The 27,523-nt window shown below is 57.8% G+C and overlaps 1 protein-coding gene and 1 long non-coding RNA gene across 2 annotated transcripts; both read left to right on the top strand.

Moving 5' to 3' along the window:
- Positions 1–18,701: 18,701 nt before the first annotated feature.
- On the top strand, positions 18,702–20,904 carry LOC102027217. The gene is made up of 3 exons (XR_264471.2): positions 18,702–18,783; positions 18,964–19,020; positions 19,491–20,904. It is a non-coding gene; the product is annotated as an uncharacterized LOC102027217 (long non-coding RNA).
- Positions 20,905–24,170: 3,266 nt separating this feature from the next.
- LOC102024835 lies at positions 24,171–26,915 on the top strand. The gene is made up of 5 exons (XM_005408645.1): positions 24,171–24,219; positions 24,573–24,890; positions 25,043–25,145; positions 25,520–25,716; positions 26,211–26,915. The coding sequence occupies exons 1-5, from the start codon at positions 24,171–24,173 to the stop codon at positions 26,528–26,530; spliced, it is 987 nt and encodes a 328-aa protein (XP_005408702.1). The 3' UTR covers positions 26,531–26,915.
- Positions 26,916–27,523: the final 608 nt, after the last annotated feature.

The raw sequence follows: 27,523 nt of genomic DNA, 5'->3' as shown, positions 1-27,523 counted from the left end.
TGCCTGAGCTGTGTGTTGTGTCCAGGGCTTTTTATTTCCAGTAGTGCTTTGTTCTGGAAGGTCCCTTGGGTCTGCTCCCAACCTTTTTGGCTAGAAGTTGCCTGGCGTCCTCGCACCTTCTCCCGTTTGATCTTACACTTTACATATGGTCTCTCTCAGACCATCTTTCTGCATCTACCCAGTTACTGCTTTTATTAGAACCATTAGTCTGTGTATGTTGTAATTGCTGATATGGCTGGATTTACTTTAACTGTCTTTTTAATGCTTTTTACTTGTTCCAGTTTTTCTCTAGATCTTGCTGTTGAATTTTTTGTTGGGATTTGTTGTCGTCATTGTCTTATTGTGAGACAGAGTTTTGCAAAGTCACTAAATTGCCAGGGCTGGCCTTGAATTTGCAATACTCCTGCCTCAGCCTCCCAAATACTGGAATTATAGATGTGCACAGTCACACCTTGCGCTTTTCAGTTTTTTGAGTTTTTCATATATTCTGGTTAGCAATGCCTTATTGGTACAGAGATTGCAAATATGCTTGTCCCCAGGCTCTGGAGTTGGCTGCCTAGGCCCCAGCCATGCCACCCTCTTTTGCCAGCCTTTCTGTTTCCTGCTGGGCCCAGCCAGGACCGCATGGGCCCAGGAGATGCAAAAAGAGGAACCTGGAGTGACCCAAAAGGATCGTGGTGGTCTGCCCGGGACCATGCATTTGGGGATAAAACTGGAAGATGAAGCAGCAAGTGACAAGCACTGGCCCCCAAGGACAGCGAAGATTGACCAGTCACCTGCGGGTCACACAGCTCCCTGGCTGACCCGAGGGGAAACCATTCCTGATCCGCCCTGCTTTGGCGCCCCTGGGCCTCAATGAGACAAGGGACGCAGCTGCTCATCCCGGAAGGGGAGGAGAAGAGTTCCCACAATGGGAACCAGACAGCAGTGAAAATGGGGACATCCTGCTGCCCAAGCGCAGAGTCACCACGTTGCCACCTCTGCAGAAGGAAAGCCCGAGCAGGCCCTGCCGTGTGTCGTGCTGTATGTCACACGTGTGCCCTGAAACACGAACATGGCTGTGGGCAGGCTAAGGGCATGGTCAGGAGGCCAGCAGGAGAGGAGTGGGTGCTGAGGAAGCGAAGCCCGGCTGTTTCTCCTGCTTCAGTTCAGAGAGCCGCAGTTCCAGGACACTGCCCGGGGTTAGCCGCAGTGGGTTCTGTGGGGGCCTCTCCAGCACTGTTGCGTTAGTCCTGAGTGTTTGAAACGGTGCCCAGTTGGCCATCAGGGCTTTGGAGGGAGAGCTGAGGGACTGGCTACTGCTGGGCAGCCATTGTGCCCGCGTCTGTGGTCATCAGCTGAGACACCTCGGTCAGACGCAGTCCTGCCTCTGCAGGAGCGGAGACACACACAGGGACACCTGAGGGTTCTAGCTCTGGGGTGAACATCCCTGGTTCCCTGCTCTGCCCTTGCTTCTCGACCACTGCACCTTGGGGTCCTAGTCTGAGAAATGGGAAAGTAAACAAGAGCACATGGCAAAGGCGCCCAGCACAGTCCCCCAGGAGACAGGAGCAAGGTCCCTTACTCTGTGGAGAGGCCCTAGGCAAGGCCAGGCACCCGACCAAAAAGGGCCAAGGGAAAATGAAGAACCACCAGCAGAGTTTATGTGAATTGGAAAGTGAAACACGTGCAGGTTCCACTTGCACCCAGAATCCTTCGAAACTGGCAGAAGCGGACCGATAGCAACCGGCATTGCTTCCATCCTTATGGAGGAGAACACAACCGCCAGTGTCCAGCACAACCACCCGGGTCCCCACGCCCACCCGGGTCAACACACCTTTCCAGTGCTAGGAGTTTACCTGAGGCTACACCTGCACGTTCAAAAATGTGTCATGCAGCGCTCTTTGCTGCAGTGGTGTGTGTGTGTGACAGCAGCCCAGCCTGCGCGGGGAGGGTCTTGAACAGCCCACAGTGCAGGCACACGCGTCAAGCAGCAAGTGTGCACACCGAATGGAGTGTGTGTGGGTGCTTACGTGTGTGTGCATGCACGTGTCTATGTGTCTTGCTACATCTTAGGCAGAGATGGAAGAGATCTAAGAAATCAGGTACTTATTCTTTAAAAAGAGGAGGAGGAGGAGAAGAGGAGAAGAGGGAAGAGGAGGAAAAAGATGGGAATGCAGAAGGACGGGTCAGGACCAGAACCTGGGTCCTTGGAGGGACACACAGCTGGGAACCTAACAGAGGGATAGCGGTGGTGACACTTTTCTAACTTTTGTCAAATATTTAGTAACATTGTTCCTATTTTATAAATATACCCTGAATTAAGGAGGGCTCACCTGAAGCTGGAAGAAACAGAAACACATGAACTTAGCTTCCTTCACTGAATCACATAGTATCAAGGAGAGGGATAGAAGACCTAACAAAACGCAGTATTTTGACCAAGTGCCCCAGTCTCAAGGTGAAAGCAGTTCTATTACACTCCAGTTACCACAGCAGGTTTGTTTTTCCTGGCAGTGTGCACTGCAGTTTAAACCTGCAAGTTCAGGGCACAGCCTGGGCTGGAGACTCAGGTGGTAGTCTCTCCCCTCTCCGCTGGGTGGGGCACTGGGCACCCCAAAGCCAGGCTCATCTCCAGAAGGCTCTGCAGGACCGGGACATGGATGCTCAACACCAGGCCGAAGCCTGAAAGAAAAGCACAGGCAGACTTGCAGAATAAACACCAAGGTTCTGTCTTCTCTCATAGGAAGGTAACACTGGACAACACTTCCTCCTTCTGTTCCCAAGCAGATGAAGGTTCTTTTGCTCAATTCAGACAGAAGTCACAAATTGGCAAAGGACAGCAGTTCCAGAGCTCTGAGCCCTGATATGGCAAGCAGCACTTGTCAGTGTCAGATGCCAGGGATTAACTCCAACTTGAGAGGAGTGTGGCTTATACAGCAGCTGCAGGCCTGTGATGGGTTCAGATTTGAGCCTACTGACTGGTCTGAGTTCAAGCCTGCTGATTGGTCCAAACTGGTCTAAATTCAAGCCTGCTGATTTGAGCCTACTGATTAATTCTACTACCTGCCTTATGGTGACAGCTCAGTGGAACCTCAGGAGCCAATTTGATTGACAGCTGTCAGGTCTTCCGAAAAATGGCCAGGACAAAATCAGGGACTGTTTGGGAGGGCTAACTGTGTGCTCATGGCATGGGCCTTGGTGTTGTTAATAAAGGGCCCAGACCCTTCCTAATCCTTGCCACACAAAGGGCATTTTCCCTGCTCCTTTGCCTAGAGCCAGGGAGAGGATGGCTGCTGACAGCCGGGCTGCTCCTCCTGTTAGAGCTGCTGGGAATGTGGCCACAAATAACCTGAAGGGTGGTGGGAGGACACTGAGGCAGGATGTCCCCATGCATCCTAGAGGGGACCAAGGGGAGCAATAGGAAGTGAAGGGGAGAGGTTGACAGCTGCTGGCCACATGCCTTCAGAAGGGACAGGTCAGGAGGAAGCCAGCTGCTCCTTGTCTGTCTCACCTGGAAGCTGGGGGCTTGGCCTCGGGGAGCCCTGGCTGGTGGCTGTGCCTAGTCATGCTGGTGCCCCTCTGCTGGGCATCTCCTGGGCCTATGGGCTTCCCACGCTGCACCCAGATACCTAGGAGGCCCAGCTGGAGCGGCTTTCCCAGGGCAGATCAGGGCATGAGGTATGGAAATCTTCATCAGCTTCTCTAAGCTAGCAGAGCTAAAGAAGCTGGAGCTTCCCTGTCAATCTCCTGGGTCAGTGCTCTGTATAACAACAGGGCCATAAGACCCACTGAGATGGAGTCCCAGCCGCCCACCCCCAAGACATGGTATGGGCCCCTACCCACCCGGTCCATCCTGTCCACAGGCGCAGCAGTAGACAGCCCGTGTGTGCTACCGCAGACTCCGGACCACTGCATCCGGCCGGCAGCAGAGGATTCATCTTGATAATTGGTGCCTATGGTCTGCCTGTAGCTTCCCCCCATTTTCCTGCAACTACAAACTCAGCCAGGGGCACAAGCAGAGCTAGAAACTGGGCTGGATTCATGTTAGAATCTGACAAGGACCCTGTCTCGTGTGGTCTGCTCTGTTTACATGGCCTTCAGGGTCCACAGTCCTCGCCGGACTCTGGTTATGGTTTATATGCAGATGGCCCCAAAGCCTCATGCAGTCTAGCTGGCCTTTAGAAAGGCCATTGGATCATGCTGGGGGTGGTTACACCTGAAGAATAGGTCACAGTGAGCCTGACCTGGAAGGATTTATCTCCTTCCTTGGCTCCTCCCTTGTCTGTCTGTTTCACATCCACCATGCCTTGAGCAGCTTTTCCTTCACCCTACTCCTGTGCCATGCCGCCATGCCTTGGAGCCAGTAGACCATGGACTGAACCTCTACAAGCCGAGAGCCAACACAAACCTGTCCTCCTTTAAATTGTGGGTGTTGGCTACTGTATGTCTCAGTGATGGAAAAGTGACTAAGATATCCCCGAAGGGCACCAGGGTGCACCTGCTAAAGCATGCCACTCTGGGGACTATGTTGAGCCAAAGATAATTAGTGGTAATAGAGACAAGATGAGCTCTTTTCCTTCCCCTCTGCCTAAAAGCAGGACATAAACTGCCTGACAAGGACAAGGACAGTGACCAAGCCTAGAGAGGCACTGAGATGCAGCCGCACAAACAGACCTCACTAAAATAACCCTCATCTTCCATGCACTTTTCCTATGTATTTTTTTGTCACTTTTCTACAGTTTATTATTCCACGGAGCCCAAATCCCCTTTCTTTCGTTGAAATGGTACGTATGCCCTTGAGTCTTAACTTGTGTGTTTCAATTTCACTTCTTTTCTTTGAACTGTAGTGCACATACATATTACTAAAATTTGTGTTCTTTTACTCCGCTGTTGATCTTTTGTCGGTTAATTTGCAGGCTCTTGAGATTGAACATGAGAGGGTGGAAGGAGGGTCTGTCCTCCCCCACAGCCCTCGCGATTGCTGGTGATATGGATGGTGTCGTGCATGCTCAATTCTTCGTTCCAGTGCATCCTCAGCAGAGCGGCGTCTGTGAGATGCTTGTGGTCACTGTCTGTCATGGTTTGTGTCTGGATGTCCCCCCAAAACCTCATGTGGCCACGGGGCACAGGCTTTCAGAGGTGGCTGAATCTAGAGTTTGTGACTGATTTATGGTCTAATGCTGGGATTAAGAGTGTGAGTACTGCACCCAGCCTGCAGTGGGCAGCCCGCCTACAGTACGTGGGACAGAAAGAGGCTTGCTCCCTCCTTCTCTCTTGGTGCTTTTGGCTTCTTCTGCCACCATGAACTGTTGCCCCGCTGCCATGCCACCCTGCCTCAGAGCCAGCTGATTACGGACTGAAACCTCCACACACTATGAGCTAAATAAACCTCTCCTCCTTTAGCCTTGGGTGTTGCGTATTTTGTCTCAGCACTGATAGCAAAGTAACGAAGACATTGTCTGAGTCACTTTCCCGTCACCAGGACAAAGTCTCTAACACACATAATTTAAAGGATGAGAGGGTTATTTGGCTCAAAGTTTCCAAGGGGTCCGTCCACAGTCACCTAATGACAAAGCAGAAGCAGCCTGGGGGAAGGTCAAGGCAGGAGCAAGTTGTTCGGCCCATGGGATCCGGGAAGCAGAGAGAAAAGGGTGAGACGGAGACAAGAACGCGCTCTCTCGGGTCACACCCAGTGACACCTCCACCCAGGCCCTGCCTCCGCACTGCACAGAGCCAGGAACTCATCCATGAACGATGCCCTGAGGCCCCGCCCCCTGCATAAAGCCCCACCTCTGCACACCTGAGGCTTTCGGGGGGACATTCTCCACCGGAGCTGTCAGAGTCATCGTAGGGAGAAACATTTTGTAATTAAGCAGCTTCAGGCAATGCTGCTTGGACCGCAGTGCACACTCACTCCTCCAAGGTTCTGCAGAACAGCAGTGTGGTTATCTTTGTCCAGCCACTTTCCTAGCTGGGAATCAGCCTGAAGTCCTCGGATCACAGGACTTGTCCCTCTTGAGGCACAGTTCTGAGGAGCCCGCTCTGAACGGACAGAGTCTATTTGGGGTGGTGGCCACCCTCCCATCTATTAAGCTCTCCCAGCAGGTTTGTTCACATTGGGGTCCCTGGCTGTGTGTGAGCAGAAGGCCCTTGCTGTGGGGCTCTATCTGCTTTCCTGTCTTCATACTCCTTAAGTACTAGCCTGCGCAGAGGAGGGGGCAGGCAGGGTTTTCCTGGGCTGAGCTGACTGATGTCCCTGGTGTTTGTCATTGTCCCACTTCATGCAGCTCAGCACATAGTAAGTGCTCAATAAGTACTTGCTGATTGTTTTTGTAGCGGTGAGACTCTAGTTAGGAACAGAAAGCACATAGTAGGTTAAATAAAGCAGTTTAATATTAAGAATTATTAACTGATGTGTCTTAGTTACTTCCTCATTGCTGGGACAAAATACAGCACATTCACAATTTAAAGGAGGAAAGGTTTATTTTAGTTAATAATTTGTAGAGGTTTCAGTCCATAGTCAGGTGGCTTCAAGGGAGGGTGGCATGGCAGGGGTGCATCACAGACGGAAGACAGTCCTCAGCAGGGCAGAAGGAAAAAGCAGGAGGCCTTCCTTTGGGTGTCCCTTTTATTCCGTCCAGGCTACAAGCCTCTTGGTTGGTGCCTCCCCCAGTCGGGGTGGGCCTTCTCATTGTCTGCAGAACTATGCTAAGCCAATCAGTGGACTCACCCAGTATCATACACCCATAATCCAGCCACCACCCAGAAGCCTCATTTATGAATGTATGAGGCTTTCAGGGGGACATCTAGATATAAGCCATAACACTCATGCAAGAGGCTAGGCATAGGTACACCTTTGTAATTCCAGCACTCTGGGAGGCTGAGGCAGGTAGATTGTAAATTTAAGCCCAGCCTGGGCAATTTAGTGATTTAGTGAGAACTTGTCTCAAAATATAAATTTAAGAAAAGGGCTGGGGTTATAGCTCAGTGCAAAGGCCCTGGGTTCATTATTCAGTAACATACACACACACACACACACACACACACACACACACACACACACACACACACCCCTCTGAAATACAAGGACACTGTGTATTCTGGGACACAGGAGTCCTAAAGTGGGACAAACGGGAGGGTTCCTGACCTCCCCGGGGAAGGTGTGGTTATGGAGCCCTCAGTCTCTGGTTTCCACACAGGACGGGTCAGGCCAGCACAGGCTGAGAGGTCCTCACACCCATCTTCTGGTCCCTTGGAGTTCCAGGAGTGTCTTCCTCTTCCGGAAGCCCTCACGTTCCCTTACGTTTAAGGAGATGTGCACCCGGAGTCTGCACTGCCGGGGAGCAGAGTGGGCAGCGGGGACAGGAGCCAGACACTTGGTGCCAGTGTCAGGGAACGGGGCCTACCCCGAGGCCCACAGCTGTGGCCTCCCCGCCCGGCCCTGCTGCAGAATTGGGCGGATGACACCGGGTTTGTAGGGCCGCGCTCCCTCCGGAGCTTTGTCTTCCAGACAACAGCGCCCAGCTATTAGCCGTCGCAGCCTCGTAAAGGGAAACCATCAATTTTTAATGAGGCGCTCGCGCCGACCCGGACATCAAACAGCTTAATCCCAGATTAAACACCGCGGCGAGGTTGATGAGGCCGTCGTCCGGAGCGCAGTCATTTCCGTCACCGCGGAGCCCATTACCTTCGTCTCGTCGGAGGGAGGGGGCACCTCTGCGGCTGAGGCCTGTGCAGGAGGATGAGACTGGATCTCACCGTCGCTAGGTGGGGGTCCTGGAGGAAAAGCAGGACAGGAGGACCTCAGAGGCCACTTTGCTCCAACACTCACTTTACAGATGGAGAGTGAGGCTGGGGTCCGGCCGGCACCTGTGCGTGGGGCGGCTCCTCCTGGTTTGCACAGCGGGCATTTATGGGGTCCAGTGATACGCCTGACCCCTGGGGCCAGCCAGGAAGAGGTGGCTGAGTCTGTTACCAACCCCATCACCATGGGCCGCTGATCCTGAGCCTGTGGGACTCGCCAGGGTGCTTGGAGAGGTCTGAGCCTCAACTTCCCCGACTGCAGTCAGAGGGGTGTTGGCACGTGGACAGGCCCTTCAAGCATGGGTCCTTCGGGTTGCAGGCCAGGCTTTCCTCCTACACTGCTCCAGCCGTGTCCCCGCCAGCCTTGGAGGTGGTGTCAGAGCGACCCGTCCACCCTGCTGGACTCCGTCTTGCCAGGAACTCAGCAAGAAGAGAAGCGTGTGGAACAACGGGCCCCTCCCGTGCCTGTCCTGTGTCATCAGCCTGGCTCAGCAGGCCATCCTCACCTGTGCAGTGTCCTCTGTGGCCCTCTCTGGGGGCCCCGGAGCACTGTGTGTGGCAGAGCTAGAGGACCCCTGGTGCGCTTCCAAGCAACTCGCATGATGCGTGGGTGGAAGATGGACCGGGAAAGAGACGAACAGGCCCAAGGCGGACCAGAACCAGGGAGGAGGAGGGAGAGGAGGAAGTGGAGGACGAGAAAGAGGAGGACACAGAGGCGGTAGGAGGAGGCGGGGAGAGAGATAGAGGAACCGGGGCAGGCGAGGGCTCTGGGAGGTCAAGCTTCCCCCAGCCTGGCTCCCACCTCACTTGTGCCCCAGCCCTCCTCCCAGCAGAGCTGGGGGTTTCTGCTGGCGGAAACAACAGGAGCAGACAGACAAGGGCCGTCCTGGAGGGCAGAGGAGGACAGGGCTGGTGTTGGAAGAGGAGCCCTGTCTGGAGAGGTGCGAGGTCCCTGCACAGCCTGGGGGGCTCCCCCATGGCAATGGGTTAGCTTCCTGCGCCTCGGCTCCTTCACTGTAGAATAAGAGCGCAATGCTGAGCTCTTGGGGAAGAGCAGCGGCAGCTGCAGGGCGCTCAGCAGGTCAGTGAGCAGCTGGCATCCCAGCCACTGTGGGGCCCTGGGCACGGGTGCAGGTGTACGTGCGTGTGTGTGCCAGACCCTGCTTGCCTCTTTCACCCTGTCCTGGTGCCTCCAGCCTGGCCAGGCTCAGCACCAGTCGGGTCAGAGCTCAGCGCGATGCCCCCACCTCCAGAACCCCTGCCGTGCGTTGCGCTGTTCCAGCTGCCTGCTTCGCTGTCCTCTCCGGTGGCAATTCCACGAGGCCCTGCCCTTGGCCCTGGGCCCAGGGTCCTCCTAGTCTGTGGCGGCCCCGATCCCCAGTACTCAGGCCCCCCTGTCCTGACTGGGGCCCCCGGGACACGGAAAAGAAGCGCCTAGCCTGTCACTGTTTGTCCCTCCGCCAAGCTTCTGATGGTAGCTTTTGGCCACGTCACTCAGAGCTGGCTGGTGCTCTGGATATCGAAAAGCCTCGAACAAATCCTAAACACATTGTCTTGGAGAGCTGGAAACCCTCCCCTTCTCTCCTGCCGGGCTGCGCATACCCTTGTCCGCAAAAGAGCAAGGCGTTGCATGTGGGGTTTTGCCGCCTCTCTGCTGTCTTGTTCGCCTCTGAAACGCCTGCTAATAGACCAGGTGCTGTTTCCATGGCAACTGCCTCTCCTCCACAGCGAGTTTTCAGCTTAATCTTCCCGAAAGTCTCCGGGCCCCCAGGTGCTGTTTGGGAGGAGGACAGAGCTGGGCAGGGTGGCCCTGCCCAAGCCCGCCTGCTGCCACCTGGCTTGGGGTTTTAGGACATCCCCCCTGCTGTGGTGGTTATTTTGCTTCCTAGAACCAACAGCCACCTCATTTGAGGAGGGATGGCATGGAGGACCATGCTCCTGGGTCCCAGGACGGGCTGGGAGCCAGTCCTCCGCCCAAGGAGGACAAAGTTGTCCTCATAAGCCCACGGCGGGGAGAGCCTGCCACCAACACTTGCAGGGAAACAAAGGGACCTCGCCCTGCATTTGGGCCAGTGAGGAGTGCAGTGGGACCTTAACCCACGTGAGGCTCTGGCGGGCCCCCTTGACCTCACGTAGATGGGGCTGTCTCCTACTGCACCCCATTCCCCTAAGGCGGACACCGGGCTGTGTCTGGAAGCCTCTTGAACATGGGAGTTGGCAGAGCTGGGCACCCAGCAGCCTTCAGAGCACAGACCCAAACCGCATAGGCTCTGGAGGCCCAGCACCAGCCAGCTAGCAGGCCCTGTAGGGAGCACCTGTGGCCAGTCGAGGGTCTGGTTTGGCCTCCTTCAGTCGTGTGACCTCAGTCAGATCCTTGGGGCTCTCTCAGCTTGGGCCTCAGCCGCATCTCGGGGACAGCAGTGTCTGCCGCGCACATTTGTGAGGCCTCGGCAAGGCCATTCACGTCTAGATTGGTTTTCAGATTGGCCGCTGTCACCCCGTCTCAGCTGTCATCTTGCTCCAACCATCTGAGAGGGGAGTAATGTTTCTTCCTCGCCTGTAGACGAGGACACAGAGACCTAGAGAGGCCCAGGGACCTGCACGGGGCACGCAGCTGTCCTAGGTGAGTGGAGCCCTCACGGAGCCCAGGCTCACATGCTCCGGTCACACCTTCGTGCACAGGGCACAGAGCTCATGCGCCAGGCTGGGGTCCCGTGGCTGTCATCCATGGGGCTCCTCTCCTCTGTGTTGTTGCTTCACATGGACAGGCCCGGGGGACTTGAGTGAGACACCCCGGGGAATTCCACCTACACCCTACAGGATTCTGTCAGCTGCACCGCGAAATTGCATCAGGCGGCTGTGGCCTTTCGTCAGGCCCGGGGAAGCTCCTGGAAAAGCTCCGTGTACCTCTGCGCCACAGCAGGAGGTCTGGCCTCAGGGTTCCCGGAGGAGCAGCTCCCCAGGAAGCCAGCATCCAAGCTATGCAGCAGGTAAACGACCAGGGCCCAGGAAGCTCTTGGCTCTGGAAATCATCCCAAGGAGACAGTGAAGTGACCCTGCAGGTGTCCAGCCCAAGTGTGAGCCCAAAAGTGTGGTTTGGGCAGGGGACAGAAGGGGGCACCTGCCTCTCAAGGATACGGTGTCTCTGGACTCCCAAGGCTCTGGCTCTCCCCGTCACAAGCCCTGGGAGACCACTCTGGGTGTCTCAAGCCCTGTTAGGTTAGAAATGCCCCCTCCACATCTTACAGGGTGGTTCGGGCCCAGGGGATGCTGCTGGGCCACCTGCTCTGGGTTGGTCACCTTGCCACGTCATCACCCAGGCAGACCAGCTGCAGCTGGCCCTGGCTTCCCTTTGCCTCCCCACCTCTGTGGACCTGTTTCCTTGCCTGAAAGGGGTGTCGTTACGGTTTGGACTGAAAACGTCCCCAAGGCCTCTGTGCTGGGGAAGTGAGTGGGTCCCAGGGGCCCTGTGCTCATCAGTGGCTTCACCCATACATGAGTTCGCAGCTGACGGTGCTGTGAGGAGGAGGAGCCTGGCTGGAGGTGGTCCCTGGGGTCACCTGGAAGGAAGGGTGCCTGCTCGTCCCCAGCTCCTCCCTTTTCTCCCTGCTTTCTGGCCACCATGGGTTGCCAGAGCAGCCTCTTCCGCCAGGCCCTTCCGCCATGCTGTTTCTGCCTTGGAGCCAGTGACCATGGACTGAACCCTGAGCCAAAAGAAATCTCTCCTCCTGTGTTTTGTGGGTCTCAGACAGTCGTCAGGATGGCACTGAGCTCAGGCATTATTGTCAGAGCCACATTAGGAGCTGGTTACACACTGGGCTTGTCCTTCCCTGGGCATCAGGATGGACGGTGCCCATAGCAGGTTGTGCAGTAACCTCTTCAAGATGCCCATCCTGTGTGCTGGCTCCTTGAGGTCATTTCAGGGTCCATAGTCCAGGAAGCTCCAGACTGTCGTCACTCTTCCCTGACTCTAGGGTGGTGCATTGACACTCTTGCTGGGTAGTGATGGGAGCTTTGGAGGAGCCACAAAGGCCCGGGGACCTGGAACAAGCCACCCCATGTCCCCTCTGGGTCACTCCAGTTGTTCTGAGAAGATTGAGTCCTCCGTTGCGGGAAGTAGGCCCCTTGTACCCCAGCCCCTTGCCAAGTTCCCTGCAGATGGTCAGCTCAAGCCACAGTCACAGCCGCGTTCCCACTCCAGGTGTGTCAGCCCCCCACGGCCATCTCCTCCTTCCCTCCTGAGGTTCTGGGCATCCGCTTCCCCAGGGACTGCCTAGGCCTCCCCTCGAGGCCCTGGTGCTGAGGGCTGGGACCAGGCCTGCCTGTTTTTTCTGTGCCCAGAGCAGAGTGGGCATGGAAGAGCTGTGGCTGGGCCAACACTCGGCGATGTTCATACTGACGACGGAATTATGCAGGAAGAAGCCACAGGCTGCTGAAATATGCTCAGTCATTATTTGTCTGGTGATGAAAACGGTTTCTCACCATCCAGAAATGTGCTTTGCCATGAACCCTAGCCAAGACGTTTCAGAGGATTTTGAGCATCGATTTTTGACAGTACTTTGCAGCGGGGATGCTGGTGATGGGAGAGCCTTTCACCCCAGTAATGGGAAATACAATTTCCAGGCCAATGGCACAGCTGGAAAGCCTTCTGTGAAGTAATCCGGAGCCCTGAGAGCCTTTTGCTCAGCTGACGCTCAGTGACTTGAGCACACACTGGTCTGTGCTGCAGCCTAGGAGGGAGGGGTGGAAGAGTGGGGGAGGGGTGGGGGGAGGGTGGAGGGAGGGACAGGACACAGGGAGGGTTAGAGGGAGAGAGGAACACTGGTGCACATCCACCGGCTCCACGCAGACAAACCTAGTGGACGCAGCCCCACAGTGAGAGGGCTAGGCCTCGGTAGATATCGCTAAGTCTTTCCGGTCTGAGCAGGAAGACGATGCTGGGTTCCCCGGGGCTTGCTGCTCAGCAGCACCAGCTGACAACTATTGTTCTGCTGTGAATCACCTGGATCAAGTCCCCCAACATCCAGAAGCTGCTTCTGTGGCGTGATTCGTCCAGCCTGGGCTCCGGGGCAGCGGGCTCCTGGAGGGGCCTGGTGGGGTCAGGCAGGGACCTGAGGCCGGGAGGCCCGAGGCCATTGAAAGTAGAATCTGAGCAGGGTGGGTGTCACTCCCAGCTCACGGGCTTTCTTCTTGCCTCGGGTGAGCAGATCCTGTCTCCGTCCTCTGAGATCTGCCAGTGGCATTTGCTGGCCAGCCCCTGGCCGGCATCGCCTTGCGGCTGTGATCTTGCTGACCGTGCCATTTCTGTGGACGCGGGGAGGCAGGGCAGTGCTACAGGAAGCCGAGGTCAGAGCCGCAGGCACGGAGATGCTGCACGTGCACATGCAGGGAAGGCAGGAACCGACTCTGCTTCGGCCTCCAAGGGACACGGGACGGGACACGGGACGTGGGACACGGGACATGGGACACGGAACACGGGACGTGGCTGCCAGTGCCCCAAGCAAGGCCAGCGAGCCCCATTTCAGACCTGACCTCCAGCCTGTGCGCTCCCTCTGGTGTGTGTCTGAAGGCCTCATGTGGGTGCAGAGTGGCTGCGGCCACCACAGGAGCCAGAGGCAGCGGAGCTGTGGACCTGGAGGGAGCGGGCAGAGAGGCCGTCCTGCTAGGATAGCCACAGGGCGCTGGCGGCGGTGCTGGGCTTCCTTCCCTGAAGTGGGCAGCGAGTGGGCTGAGGATGCAGGAGCACAGAGGGCCGGCCTGTGCCACACCTGGGGCCACACTGCTCCGGGAAAGGGGCTGGCCGCATGCACCGTGTTTTCAAGGCTGAGCCAAGCCTCCAGCACCTTTGTGGGCAGGAAGAAGGGGTGCTGACGAGGCCCCCCAGCTCTTGGCCTGACCGTCAGAGCAGACCCTGAAGCCACAGTGCACCAGGGTCAGCACGGGGTCGGGGAGACCTCGGCTTCCACTTTGTCCCCGGACCTGGTCGCCTGCCTGATCTCAGGCGGGAGCTTCCCGAAGCCTGGGTGCCTGAGCAAGGGGCAGCAGGGGCACTGGCCTGGGGACAGAGGTCAGGGGACCTTCATCAAACGGTTGGCCTTTACCTGGTGACCCAGGGTATATGTCCGGGATGGAGGGGCTGAAGGCAGAGCACGGGGCCCTGTGTGGACAAGGTCGGGGAGGGCAGAGGAACCAGGGGGCACAGAGGGCACCGCCAAGGAGATAAAGGGCCAGTTGGGAGAGCCAGGACGAACACCTCCCAGCCCCTGGATGGTGTGGCGCTGAAGTCCTCTCCCCAGAGAGCAGGCAGGCTCTGCGGGACACTTCGTCACGTGCAGGGACGTGTGGCACAGAGCCATGTCCTCGCTCATGAGTGGCCCTGCACGCCCGCGAAGCCAGCGGTTCTTGGCTCCTGCATCAGTCAGGGTTTTACCAGAGAAACACATATAACACAGGATGTACAAATTATAAGAAATGACAAGATTGGCTTACGACGGTCAGCCAGAGGGTTGTATGGGGAAGTGTGCAGAGGGCGTCTGCACACTGAAGACCGAAGGCATCAGTCCAGGGTCTGGAGTTCACTGCAGAGTTCCGTGCAAGTCCGCATCAGGAGGCCGATGAGTCTGCGACGGAAGGCTGAAGGATCCAAGGTGGAAGCCGAAGAGTCTGCACTAGAAGCCAGGAGACGAAGTCCAAGCTGAAGGTGAAGATGAGCTCCTCCAAAAGGAATGGAAGTACCTCTGTCCTTCTTCATTTCCCTTTTATATTATCTAGGTGATGATCCACCCTAGGTGGCTCCTCTACACCCTAGGGTGTAGAATTGCTGGGCCAATTGCTGAGCCAAGTTTAGTTATGCTTCTAAACTTCTCAAGTGGACATGATCAATCAACCACTGCAGCTCCCCAGGAAGGCGCTGGGCTGGTGTACTGGCCGGGAGGTGCTGTCCATTGCGCCAACAGAAGGCCACATGCTGGCCCGGCTCCTTGCCACTGCGGGTGGATCGGAGCTTTCAGCTATTGTGACTGTTACTGAGGATGGTCTGGCTTGGGCTACTACCGGGCAGTGCCCCGGGGCTGGGGCCAGTCTTGCCAGTCTGTCCCAGTTGTGAGTCCCCTCTGTCCCGGCCCAGGCAGGCCTCTGCAGTGCGGCACTGGGCAGAGGGAATAGAGGCCTCACATGGCCGGGGGAGGAGAAAAGCTTCGAGGGCGGCAGAGAGCGGCCAAGCTCACGGGGCTGCAGGGCAAGGAGTGGCTCATACTCAAAGCTGTCCCTCCCCCATTTTGGGGCCATGGTGGCGAGGATGGCGTCCCCCGAAGGGATGCGTGTGGAGGCAGGACTGCTGTGGGGCAGGTGGAGATGGGGTGAGAACCCGAGTTTGGAGGCCATAGATAAGGAGATTTACGCTGATGAAGAGCTGATTCGCCACAAGATGGAGGAGGCTGAGGGGCCAGGACCTCTGGCTGCAAGCTGGAAGCCCAGGGAAGGCCATGCCAGTTCCAGAGGGAGTGGGGCGCAGGGAGCCCTCAGCACCAGCCTCAGAAAGCTGTGGAAGACCAAGGTCCCACCCGACGGGGGGCAGGGCGGCGATGACAGGATCCCCTTACTTGGCCTTTCTGCTGTGCTTGGGCCTCTGAGTGCCCTGGTTCAGTGCTAAGACCACCTGGAAACACCCTCACCGTGTGCCCTGACATCACGCTTACTCTGCCCCTGCGCTGGCCAGGTGGCAGACAGTTTCCATCACGCCAGCGCAGGAGGAGTTCTCGGCTCAGAGGCTCGGGAGCTTCTCCCGTCCTGACACATGCCCACAGATGCAGGTGCTCACCAGACTGGCTTCCAAGGGCAGCCCGTGTGTGTGTGTGTGTGTGTGTGTGTGTGTGTGTGTGTGTGTGTACATGCGCACGTCCATGCATGTGTGTGCACCGGCCTGGTGGATTGTTCAGGTGAGGGTCAGTGGCTGTGGCTGGCTCAGGAGCTTCCTGTCCCCGCCCCCTGCCGTCCCCATGATCCTGTTCACGGGCCGTGTGGGTTGGGAGGTGACTCTCCACACGGCCCCTGACAGGGGTCCCGGGCCAGCTGCCTGCCCTGCCTCACACTGCAGGCCCAGGACCCCGGTCCTCCCCTCGGAGTCCCCATGCGCAGTAACGTGCAGGGTGCAGAGCAGATGTGTGTTTGCCTGTTTGCGCATTCGCTCCTCACTCCCGCGAGGGTCTGGGGCCCACCATGTGCCCTGCTTGTCTGTGAACAAACAGATGAATCCTCAAGAGACAAAATCCTGCTTGGCTTTCCTCCCTGCACCACCTGGGTGGCCTCAGATCTGGGCCTCAGTTTCCTGCCTGGGAGAACAGGCATTGGGGCTGAACCGTCCTGGCCCCTTTGCTCCATGGTGCTGTTCTGCGACTCCCCAAAACGCAGTGTGAAAGCAAAACTCCAAGGTGTCTGAGACAGTGTTTGCATCCTACCAGGCAGGTGGCTCCACCTCTCTGTGCCTCAGTTCCCCTTTCTGTAAAGTCTGCTCTATCACAAACCTACCTTCCCTGTCCGGGGCCAGGTGGCTGCAGAGGCAGCCTCACTGCCATCACGGGTGCTGGGCCGAGTGGCTGGGCTGGGCCACCCAGGGCCCCGGCAGCCCCCTGCCAGATGGCTCCTGCTGTCACAGTGGGACAAACCCTCAGATGTCCTTCTTGGCCCCCACAGCCTTCCAGCCCTGCGCTTCCTGAGAGCTCTTTGCTACCCAGCGTCTCTTTAAATATTTAAGCCGGTGTGATGCTCCTCGCCTGCCCAGCTTCTGCTAGCTGGTCTGGGCCCAGACCATGGTGGCAGGCTTTCAAAGCTTAATTTTAATATTTTGTTGGAAGAAAATTGATGCAAAGAGAAAGAAGAGGCTTTTAAGGCATTAAAATGCTGAGTGAGCGGGGGTGGGCGCAGCGTGCGTTCCGCTGGAGGAGGAGCGGGTCATCTTGCAGAGCCTCCTGCTTGGTCCAGCACTGTGTGGCCAGGGCCACAGGCAGGAGCCTGTGAGTTAGCGCTGGGCCAAGTCAGGGCTGCCTTGGCCGAACTGACCCCAGAGCTGGAAGAAGAAGGTGAGCAAGGGTGACAGTGGGCCCTGCAGATCGTGGGCCACCGCACGCAGATCCGAGAGGCCCTGAGCATTTGCTCACGATACTGGGTGAGGGGCTGCTGTTTGGAGCGGAAGGGGGGGCTTGCTGCACCTCATCTGGCCCTGCCACCCACTCACAAGGGGCATGTCTTGGCACTCAGCTTCCTTATCAAGAAGCCAGCCACCTTCCTGACTGCTGCAGGGGGATGAGATCCAGAATGGCTCAGAGGCTCGTCTCGAGCCTGGCACCCTGGCAGGCTGCTTAGACCTGAGCTTTGTGTGTTTCCTAGGTAAAATGGGGGCAAGTCCTGTCGTGACAGTGCCACAATCCACCTAGATAATTCATATCGAGTGCATGGTGCCCAGGGCAAAATCCACTTGGTAGTTAGGACAAGGACACACAGGGTGGAAACGCTGCACCCCCAGATGCGGCTGGGAGATGCCACTGCACCTGATGGTGTGCCTTACTCTACGAGCTTCCATGCCTCCCTTGACCTGAGGAGGAGAGAGCCAGGGTGATCACGCCCCTCCGCCCCTTCTACTCCTGCCAGGACACGCCTGCCAATGTGGGATCATTTAAGAAGGCCCTGGATCTCGGGGCCCACCCCTGCTCAGCAAATCATTTTTCCAAACGTTTCAAAGCCATCACCACCAGCGTGTTTTCCTGGAGAACAGCAGACACAGCTCAGAGGGTAGAAGGTCCCAAAAGTACTTCAGTGCGTGCCCTGGAGCTACAAATCACTTACGTGGTCGTCCTGGGCGTTCCTTCTCTGATCGTTGGGAACATTCTGGAAATGCATGGAGCCGGCAGGAGCCTGGACTTTGTGGCCCAGAGCTCTTCCGTTCAGAGCCTAAGAACAGGAGCAGCATGCGAGGGGACACGGCGGGGAAGCAGGTGGCCGCGGTCCCTCCCTCTGGGCGCGACCTCGCAGCTGGAATCCACATTAGAGAGGCTCCTGCCTTTGCTTGTTGTTAATGAGAAGGTTGGTTTCGCCTGTGAGTGAATTGTACAGCTAACTAATGTGTCTGTAGCTTGGAATTATTTATTGCCTGTGATTGCTCTGCCTGAATTTTCAATACATAATTCATATTTTGGAGATTTTTTTTTCCCCCCAAGCTCAGAGCTAGAAGGAAAAAAAGCACACCTACAGTCAAGGCTGTGGGTGAATATTCCCCTGGGGGTAGACAGAGCAGGCTGGGGCCAGGGGACGTGTACTGGCCAGGCGTGCGGGTAGGTGGGGGCCCAGTAGTGTGTGAGGGCCTTTGGGAGCTCAGAGCCCAGGCCAGGTCTCTGGGAAGAGGACCCTGTGTCCCCAAGGGTGAACTTGCTCTTCCCCCATCCTGCGGACTCTTGGAGCCGCCAGCCCAGGCTGGACCCTCTCTGCACGAGCAGACCAGGAGGCTTGCCAAGAGGAACGGAGCTCAACACAGAGGACAATGGCAATCTTCCAGCAGGGGAGACTGTGATTAGATTCAGGTGGCACTTAACTGCGGTGATCCCCGCCAGGCCTAGGACAGAAGGCTGGCCTCTGGTGACCCCAGTGCCTGGAGCAGTCCCGTGTGTGGAGCTGCTCTCTCTGAGGCTGGCTTGGCAGTGGAAGGTACGAATTCCAGCGGGTCTTATAATCCTGTGATCACAAAGAGATCGAGGGCAAAAATGCCCCGAAGAGCAAATATAATAAGAAAGGAGACTTTGAACAAAATTGCCATCAACAGATCAAGCAAAATCAGTTTGGGAGGTTTTCTGGGAGTGGGCGGTGCGCACTCACCCTCCATGATAAAAGCCGCCAGTCCCAGCCAGCTACCTTGGGTCTGCACTGTAAATATCTGCTTCCATCGTGTGCATTCATTCTTGTAAAACCTCAGCCTCAGAAGGACAGCGGATGCCACAATAGCTCAGCGAGGACGTGAGCAATAATATTAGGGATGAAAGGGATGCGATTCGGGCTGTGAGGCTGGGACGGCGGGGAGGGAGTAAGGAGGGAGTGCACGGAATACTAAAGTCTGCGGAAGCTGGATGAGTAATGGGGGCGGCCGCAGCGCATTCCATCAAGACATCTTAATCGGAGCTCGTTTTTCTTCTGCAGCCTGGATGAGCCAGAGTGGCGGCCAAGGGGAGACGGAGCGGCCCTTCACAGCCAGGGGTGCGTGCGTGTGCACAGAGCACAGTACGGGTGCACAGGCAGTGTAAGGATGTTGTGCGTGCATATGCGGGCTTTGTATGCATGTCCAGGAGCATGTGCCTGCTGCCCTGGGTATGTGGGTGTGTGTGGTGCGTGTATCAGGCATGCATGAGCACATCTATATGGCATGTGTTGTGCACACAAGTGTGAGCATGTGTGCACTGTATTGTATACGCGTACATCATGTGGTGTCATGTGTGCATGTGTGCACATGCTGCAGGCATTTGTGTAGTTGTGCGTGTGCACAGATACATTGTGCATGTGTTTGTGTGCACAGGTGCCTGAGCATGTAGGAGCACAGGTGTGGGCTTGGTGTGTGCACATGGTGTGTGTGTGCGCACACCTGTGCTTGTGTGGTGGGCATGGACATGGCAGGGCAGGGCAGACAGCTGTGTCCCTGAGGGGTGCTGTTCTTGGACACTGACCCGCAGGAGCACGGAGGGCCACCACCATGCACCCGGCAGCTGACTCATCGGCCCGGTGGGCTTGCTACCTCCAGCACAGGTGGACTTTGCTTCCACACCGGAGACGATAGGCAGTGTGGATGATGTGTCCGGGAAGGGGACTTCCTCACCCAGGGCTGTGGCTTCTTGCTGTGCAGACCCCGCCATCAGGCCTGAAGATGCGTGTCACCCTCTTGGGGACCCTGAGTCCTGGGGGAGTGTCATTTCCAGGGATCAGTGGGCCACCCCTTCCCTGGCATGGTGTCACTGGCATTTCAGGTGGATGAGTCACTGTGGTGGGTCTGTCCAGGGCACTGTAACCTGCTTCCTGGCCTCCACCCACTGGATGCTGGGAGCTTGCTCCTGCAGCTGTTGCAGCCAGCACTGCTTCCAGACACCACAAGGGCCCTGGGCATGGAAATACCCCGGCTGAACCCCCTGGTTGGACGTTTGGCCCATCCATCCCAGGCCCCTGGCACAGTAAAGGACAAGAGCCTGGTCGGATTCAGAGGGACAGAGACCCCAAGCATCGAGAGGCGCGGCTCCGTGCTGGAGGGCCACCTTCGAGGTGAGGAGTCATTAAAACCTGGTGAGGCCAGGCCCTGGCCTTGGGGATGTCCACATGGGGGTTGGCACTGCTCCTCCACGGCCTCAGAGCTGGTTTAGTCTGAGTCCTGCTGTCCTTGGGGGCAGCTCTCATCCACATCGATTCTCAAATCTGGGCACTGGCTTGTTTTGTGGGTTCTTGAGTCCCCTGACATATACCCCTGCTCTGTTTCCTGGGGTCTCTGGGGATCTTGCGAGCCCTTTGGTCTCCTTACCCCCTCACCTGGCCTCTTTCATCCACCACTGTCCCCTGAGGCCCCTGTGTCTTGGTATCAGAGCCGCCTCTTGGACTGTCTGCTCCAAATCTTCTTTGCCCCTGTGCTGTCAGATCCTGGTGGGCAGCCAGTGACTCACTGCCCAGGGCTCCCACTGGACAGCGACTCCCTGTAAGAAAATCCCAGGTGCTGACAGGAGAAGGTCCCATGGGGAGGGACAGGCCCACATGCGGCTAGCTCAGGAGGTCACCACGGTGGGACGGTCTTAGTGAGCTTGTCCTGCCTGAGTGTGCCAGGGAGATCATCTCTCTGAGGAAGATTTGGAATGGGGATGTCCACATCCTAGAGGGGGAGGTGACCAGGTTTTGTGTGTCCCTGACATTCTGCTCAAGTTGCCTGGGCTCTCTGTGAGTGCTCCAAGAAAACTTCCTGAGCCCCTGAAGCTCTGTGGAGCCGACCTGCATGAAACCCTCACTCACAGTGAGTGCTGGGAGCTCTATACTAACTGCAGAGCCCCCTGAATTCTGTAAGAAGCTGGCTGGGCAGATGCCAGATGTTTACAGTTTGCCCTCATGCTGATTCCTCCAGAGCACTGGAAGCTGAGCAAAGATGTCTGTAGTTAATTCAATAATTAAAAACAAACATTGCTTTATTTGAAAAGATTCTGCCCTTCCTGGTTGCAGAACTGGGATTCAAGCGGGCCTGCTGTCAGATGGGCTGTGCTGGTTCCTATCAACTGACCGGCACAAGCTTAGAGGGAAATCTTTGCTTCAGGGAGGCAGCAGTCACCCTACCACATGGAGGGGGATAGACCGAGGACTCCAGAGTGAAAGTGGGTCCCCAGGTCCTCTGGCGAGGAGTGGGGACAAGGTGCAGGGGAGCGACAAGGGGCTGAGAGGAGGAGGTGGAGTCTCCAGTCTCTAGACCGCCCGCCAGCCAGGTCTGGTCAGTGTGACCCTCACCCGCAGCCTGCTCTTGGTAAGCAGGGTCCAGGCCACCCGTGCACCAGCAGCCGGGGGGATGAGCTCACCAGTCAGCTGTGCACACCATGAGCGCTTATAAAGTCCCAACTGCACACACGATCCTGGGCTGGAGCTGGGTGGACCTACAGGAGAAGGAAGCGGTGCTCCTCTGCTGAGGCAGAGGGAAGGCCAAGCTCAAGGTCGAGCAGCGGAGTTCAAGGTGATCACTGCACCGGGAGGCTGGAAGAGAGGCTGAGCCTGTTCCTCAGGGAGAGAGGACTCTGGCCAGAAGGGGCTTGCAGCAGGAGGCACTAGGCTGTGGTAGGATGCAGGGGGAACCAGTGGGGAAGAGGACCTGGGACTTGAGGGCTGTGGACCCTGGGCCTCCCTGGATAGGCCGGAAGTCCTGGCTCCAGCCCACGGAGACTGTCATCTGGCACTGAATGTCAGGGCCTGCCACGGAGCACCGCTCTGCAGTTCCCCAGAAATCGCTTGCTTTCCAGGTGTTGCTTGGGTGGCTCTTGGGCTTGGAAGCACATCTGTGTACATGCACATCTGTGTACACACACATCTGCATGTGTGCTCCTGTGCACTCACGTCTGCCTTGTGTGTAAGCATGCTTGTGTATATCTACGCATGCCTGCTCAAGTGTGTGCATGGATGTGACCATGCGTGTGTGATGGGGGAGCAGCTATAGCCTCTGCTTATGCCATGCAGCGCACACCCGTGGTACCTGCCAGCACCTGCTGGACCTGCAGGGCAGGGGCGGGTGACAAGGACAAGCCACTTGATGTCTGTGCTGCGTTCTCTGGCCAGTACCTCTCTCTAGCTGCCAGGGAGGCACACTGGAGCCCACCATGGAGCCCCAGCCTCACATGTCCGGTCGTCTGATTGATGGACGAGATGGGGTCACTGAGCAGTGGTGCGTGTTTGTGTGTGAAAGCAGGGTGGGGCTCCGCAGCTCGGGGTGACGATTCCTTGCAGTAAGCCCTTTCTGTGCACCCTTGAATCTTACTGGCTGTTCTCTGGAGAACCCTAAAGGATGCCCATGGTGCCGGATCTCTGTACTTGCGACCAGCGGCAGGTGGAAGGATGGGCACCTGCCCTTTGCGGATCCTAGCTCACTCTCCATCCATGCATCACATGTGCCCTGAGCCAGGGCTGGTGGCCAGCAGAGAGTGACCAGAAAGGGCCTCCTAGGAGGGGTGCTGGTAACCCGCAAGTGCCAGGGCTGGGGAGAGCAAAGCGTCACTCAGCAGTACCAGCCTTGGTCCAGCTGCACCTGGATTTTCCTTTATGCCGGCAGCCCGGCATACAGCAGGTCCGGTGGGAGGCTGCTAGTAAAGGACCATAAAGCCACAGAAGTGCCTGCTGCCCAGTTTCAGAGACAGGTGTCTGCCATCCAGGTGTCCTGGACCACTTCCTCCGGAGGCTGCCAGGGAGGATCCTTCCCGCCTCTGCCAGCCCCTGGCAGCCCAGGCCCTCCTCGGCTGGCCACCACGCTGCTCTATCCTCGAGGGCAGCATTTTCAAGTCTCTCCACTGGCTCCACACCCGCAGACCTGTGATCATCTTGACCCCTCCCTCCTAGAGGCCAGGCCCCAGGGCCCTTCCTTCCTGTCTCTGTGGGGAAGGGCTGTCCTCTGTGCCCATTCACATCACCCACTGTGCCCCGGGGCTGTGCTTGCTCCAGAAAGCCTCATCATCCCGGGGCTTTCAGGGCTGCCCCAGGAAACAGCCAGCCCCTCCACAGGCAGCAGGACCAGGCCGCTGGGAGCTGCGTCCCTCCACTGTCCAGGCCCTGCTCGAGAGGCCCAAGTGTGCTGAGAGGCAGGCATCAGTGCAACGTCCCCAGGGTCCTCCCTGTCTCAGCCTGCCTCATCCTCCTGGTGGACGCATGCTGTGTGAGCAGGTGAGGGGCCCCTATGCTGGGCTCTGGCCTAAAGCAGGTCTGTGCAAGCGATTCCATTCAGGAAAATTAGTTCCTGATAATTTACGGCTTCATCAACGCCTGATTGAAGCAGTGCTCTCCCAGGGGGGCTGCTTCCGCCAGAGGCTGCTGTGGAATGCTTCAGACAGCTACTTCCATCTCCTCCACATGCTGCTGACCTTGCCAGACCCATCCAGGGTGAGGAGGGGTGCAGGGTGCAGGCAGAGACACAGACACACACAGCTGGGGACAGCAGCCGGAGGCCTCAGAGCTTCCGGAGTGAGCAGACAGCTTCCTGGAGCTCACTGACCAACTGAGGCTCTCAAATGAAGGCTGGATGCAGCCCTGGGGTCCGAAGCCCTGGGGGAGGAGACCCAATGCCGCCCTTGCTCGCTGGGTGGCACTCAGTGCCTGGGTCCCTACAGCTGGAGAAGAATCCTGTGGATCATGGCCTCCCCTGGCCTGGTTACATCTCACTCTGCCACTGGGCCGAGGAGGACAGTGGGAGCCCTAGGGGCACCAGGCTGGACCATGGCTATTCCCTCCGGGGGCCCACAGGGTCCACACAGTGTCCTCAGGCCCTGCGCAGGCCCTGCAGGTGGAGTTGAAGGTGGTTTGGGAGGAGTCAGGCAGGAGCTTCGGGAGGGTGGGGAACATCCTGGATGGCAGGACACGGCAATGAGGGCAAGAGGGGACAAAGAGGACCCCCAGCACTGAGGGTGCGTGCCTGGCAGCCTGGGGCTGGGATCCGAAGGGCTGTGAGGTCGGGTGCATCTTCGTCACCCGGGCAGGAGCTTCGTGTGGGAAACTGGGGTCCTATAGGGAAGTCAGCACCGGGGGTCACTGAGCCAAGAGGATGCAGGGTCAGGGCTGGATTCTGTCCCGGAAGCCAGAGGAAGGGCGGGGACCCGGGATGCAGGACAGAAGAGAGGACCCCACACACTAGCCAGTGAGGGATGCGAGAGTGTGCAGGCAGAGGGGCCGGGGAAGAGCAAGAGACGGATGGTGCGGGACCCTTGAGAGAAGCCAGGCGACGAGGACAGAGGCCTTGCAGACACAGTGTCCATGCTCCCAGCCGGAGGGTCGGGAGGGACTGGGGAAGGAGATGGGGCCATGAGGGGAAGGCAGCGGCAGGCTGGGCCCCAGCCGCCCCGACACGAATGCACCCTTCCTCCGCCGCAGTGCCGCAGCCCCCTTGTCCACGTGGCTCAGGCTCCACTGCGGTCCGCTTCTGCCCGAGCTCTCTTCTCTGTGGCCCCACTGTGACCACAGAAGGACCTGATACCTGAGCTCTTGACGGCCGCATGGCGGCTGCTGCTGGCCAGTCCAGCCTGTCCCTCAGAGTGACGAGCACTGAGATGGGCTCTCTCTGGAAGTCACTGCGCACTCAGGCCTTTTGATCACAGCAGACTGGTCCTCGCACCCAGGATGTGACAGAGAGGAGCTCAGCGTGGCCAGAGCCTCTCCCTCTCCTCTGGTGCGGGGGTCTTCTGTCCTGGGGCCTGGATTTGCTGCCTTTCCCACTCAGCTTCTGCCAGCACCGTCCTGTGACCCACACGCTTCTGTGACCAGGACAAGACACAAGGACCTGGCCAGTGCGCACGGGGTCCCTGCACACCTGGAAACACCGGGCCCTACACAGAGGTGGCCCTGGCCCTGCTACAAGCCGCCCTCAGGTGAGGTCACGCGAGGGTGATGTCGCAACCCACAGGAGCAAGGACAGCCTGAACCTCTGCATCAGGGGCTGTTTTCCGTGGGCAGAAGTCCCAGTCACAGAGTGGAGGGGAGGATGGAGCTGCTCACGTGTCACCTTCTCTGTTGCCTGAAGGTCCCAGTGGCTCAGGGGGAGCCACACTGGGCACAGATGATGCCTTTGAGCAGAAGCCGAGACTCCTCTGTCCGGTGTGGCCTCGTCCCACTCCCAGGAGCAGGTGATGGCCAGGCTGCCCGGAATGACCGACTGTCCAGGGAGCGCGGGGTGGTCCAGAAGCAGCGTCAGGGGACCAGGAGAGTCCCAGGGACACTGGGGTGAATGCACGCTCAGCACTCAGCCCCGTGGACTGAGGGTTTGGTGAGGGTGCGTGGGGCAGAGGGAGGAAATGACTGCACATGGTGACCGAGACCCCGTGAACCGGGACCAGAGTGGGTCTCTCTGGGTGGTTTTACCCCTGGGCCGAGCTCCTCCTCCTCCCTTCCCGGTGGCCTGTGGGCTACCTAGGATTCCAGAGCCCTCTGTGACCCTGTCCCAAGCACAGGGAAGAGGGTGGGCGTCTGAGAATCTGTGGTTGTGCCACCACTGCTGCAGGGGACCAGGCCCGGCTGAGTGGCTGCCACGTGCAAGTGCCCATCCTTGGTCACAGCTGAGTCACGGGCCTCCAGAGTCCTCCTGGCCAGACCTCCTCAAGTCCACACTGGCCTGCTGCATGCACATGGCAGCTCTGCCCCTCGCAGAGGCCGGATGGCCACTCCTGCATCAAATAGCCCAGCTGGCCGCAGCAGAAGGTGAGGCTTGGAGTCCACACAAGGCCCCAAGATTACTACCTGGACTTCAGGGGGTGCAAGTCTTCTGGAATTTTCTATCCAGACCGGCACCTAGGGGGAAGCAGCCCTCACTTCTCCCAGACTGGAGCTAGTGACAGGAGGCTCAGGTTTCAGGAAAGAATGTGTGTGTGTGCGCGCGCACGTGCGTGTGCACCCATGTAAGTGCGCTTGTGTGTGTGTGCAGACATGTAGCAAGCACACAGATGTGGGCATGCAGGTGTGTGCCCTGCATGTGTGGTCGCACATGTGGGAGCATGCATGCGTGTAAGCACGTATGGTGCTTGAGCACATGCATGCCATGAGCTCCTTTGTGCAGTCACAGCTGGGCATGCTTGCACAGAGGTGTGTGAGTGAACAGGTACTGTGCTGTGTGCATGTGTGTTTGTGTACAGTCCAGTCAGAGGAAGGTGGCCTGGGGTGTTGGTGAAGTATTGTTTCCCGCTGATTTCCCTCAGGAAGAGGCCTGCGTGGGGAGTGTAGCATCCTTCCCTGCAGAACACCACTGGGCCCCACCACTGTCCCCTCCAGCAGAGGACGCATGAGGACAAGCCTGGAACCAAGTTCCCTCCCTCCCATGGCAGCTCACAGATGGGGAAGATCCAGGCCCCTCTCTCGGTCCACGTGCTTCACACCCTGCAGCCTGCTGGAGCACGGACCAACGTGCCCAGCTTTGGAGCTGGCAGGGTCCACACATCAGTGCTGCTCTCACCAGCTAAAGACATCCCGCTTCTTGGGAGAGCAGGGAGCTGAGGCTGCAGGGCCGTGGGGGTCCTGAGGCTGCAGGGTGGGCCACCTCGGAGCTCTGCAAGGACCCAAGTCCACCCTGCACCTCCTGTGTGACGCAAGACAGAAGACTTGTCCTAACCACGCCGTGCACTCATGTCTTCACATGAGCCTGCCTTGACCTCGTCCCTCACAGCCCAGTTTTAGCAAGAACCTGTGCTCCGAGAGGACCCCACCCCGGTACCTGACTGCATTCCTCAGCTGGATCAGTTCCTCCCCTCTCTGACGCCAGGTCTTTGGCCAGTGTTTCTTCTCTGCTCTTTTCCTTCTCCTCACCCCTCCCTGCCTCTTGCATTCAGAGTGGAGCCCAGTCCTGGCCTGAGGTTTCTGACCCACTGCAATTGCTCCTGACCAAAATCGGCTTTCAGGCATTTAACTACTGCACAGGCCCTGTGAGGTGGTCCTTGTGGGAGGTGACATCTGGGGCCCTGAACACCCATTCTGGGGGGACACTGAGTGGGCCACCGAGTGAGGGCACAGGGCAGATGGGTGTGGAATGGGCTTTCTGGAGGCTCAGGAGCTTGACGCTCAGTGCTGACCCGGATGCTGGCCACAGGGGGCCTCAGGCAGAGCAGGACATGTGGTGGCTACCTTCCGCCAGATGGGGTCCTGAGCAGGAGAGACATCTTATCTGCAGTTTCAGGGGCTGGGGGCTGACGTCTGGGGTCTGTGATGGGGACCCGAGGCCTCTGTGCCTCATTTCTGCAGCTGCACAATGGGACACTGCGGAGCAAATGCCTTCGGGACAGGGACACAAGGGGGGGGGGCGGCATCACAGGGAAGCCGTCCCAGCCTCGGGCGTTCCTCAGGGCTGGCTCTTCCGGCCCAGGCTCTCTGAGTGCTTCCTGGCTGCTCTGTTACCTGCCTGGGGAGGCCCATAGCAGGAAAATCAAACGCCAGACTTCAGGCATCTGAAGTGCTAATGAGGCCACGTGTGTCCCAGCCTGGGGGCTAATTCCCAAACAGCCAGATCAAAACTCCTGCA

Source organism: Chinchilla lanigera, unplaced genomic scaffold (genome assembly GCF_000276665.1).
Source record: "Chinchilla lanigera isolate Chin_1 unplaced genomic scaffold, ChiLan1.0 scaffold00112, whole genome shotgun sequence".
NCBI lineage: Eukaryota > Metazoa > Chordata > Mammalia > Rodentia > Chinchillidae > Chinchilla > Chinchilla lanigera.
Note: the sequence above shows the minus strand (reverse complement) of the source record. Positions and strands in the feature narration are given on the sequence as shown.

Bases quoted from the DNA above. Each gene is read 5' to 3' on its own strand.
- LOC102024835 (XM_005408645.1), top strand. From the start codon at position 24,171: ATGCGAGAGTGTGCAGGCAGAGGGGCCGGGGAAGAGCAAGAGACGGAT. The intron at 24,220-24,572 runs GTGCGGGACCCT...ACGAGCACTGAG, and splicing joins GGAAGAGCAAGAGACGGATG to ATGGGCTCTCTCTGGAAGTC. The intron at 24,891-25,042 runs GTGAGGTCACGC...TGTTGCCTGAAG, and splicing joins CTGCTACAAGCCGCCCTCAG to GTCCCAGTGGCTCAGGGGGA.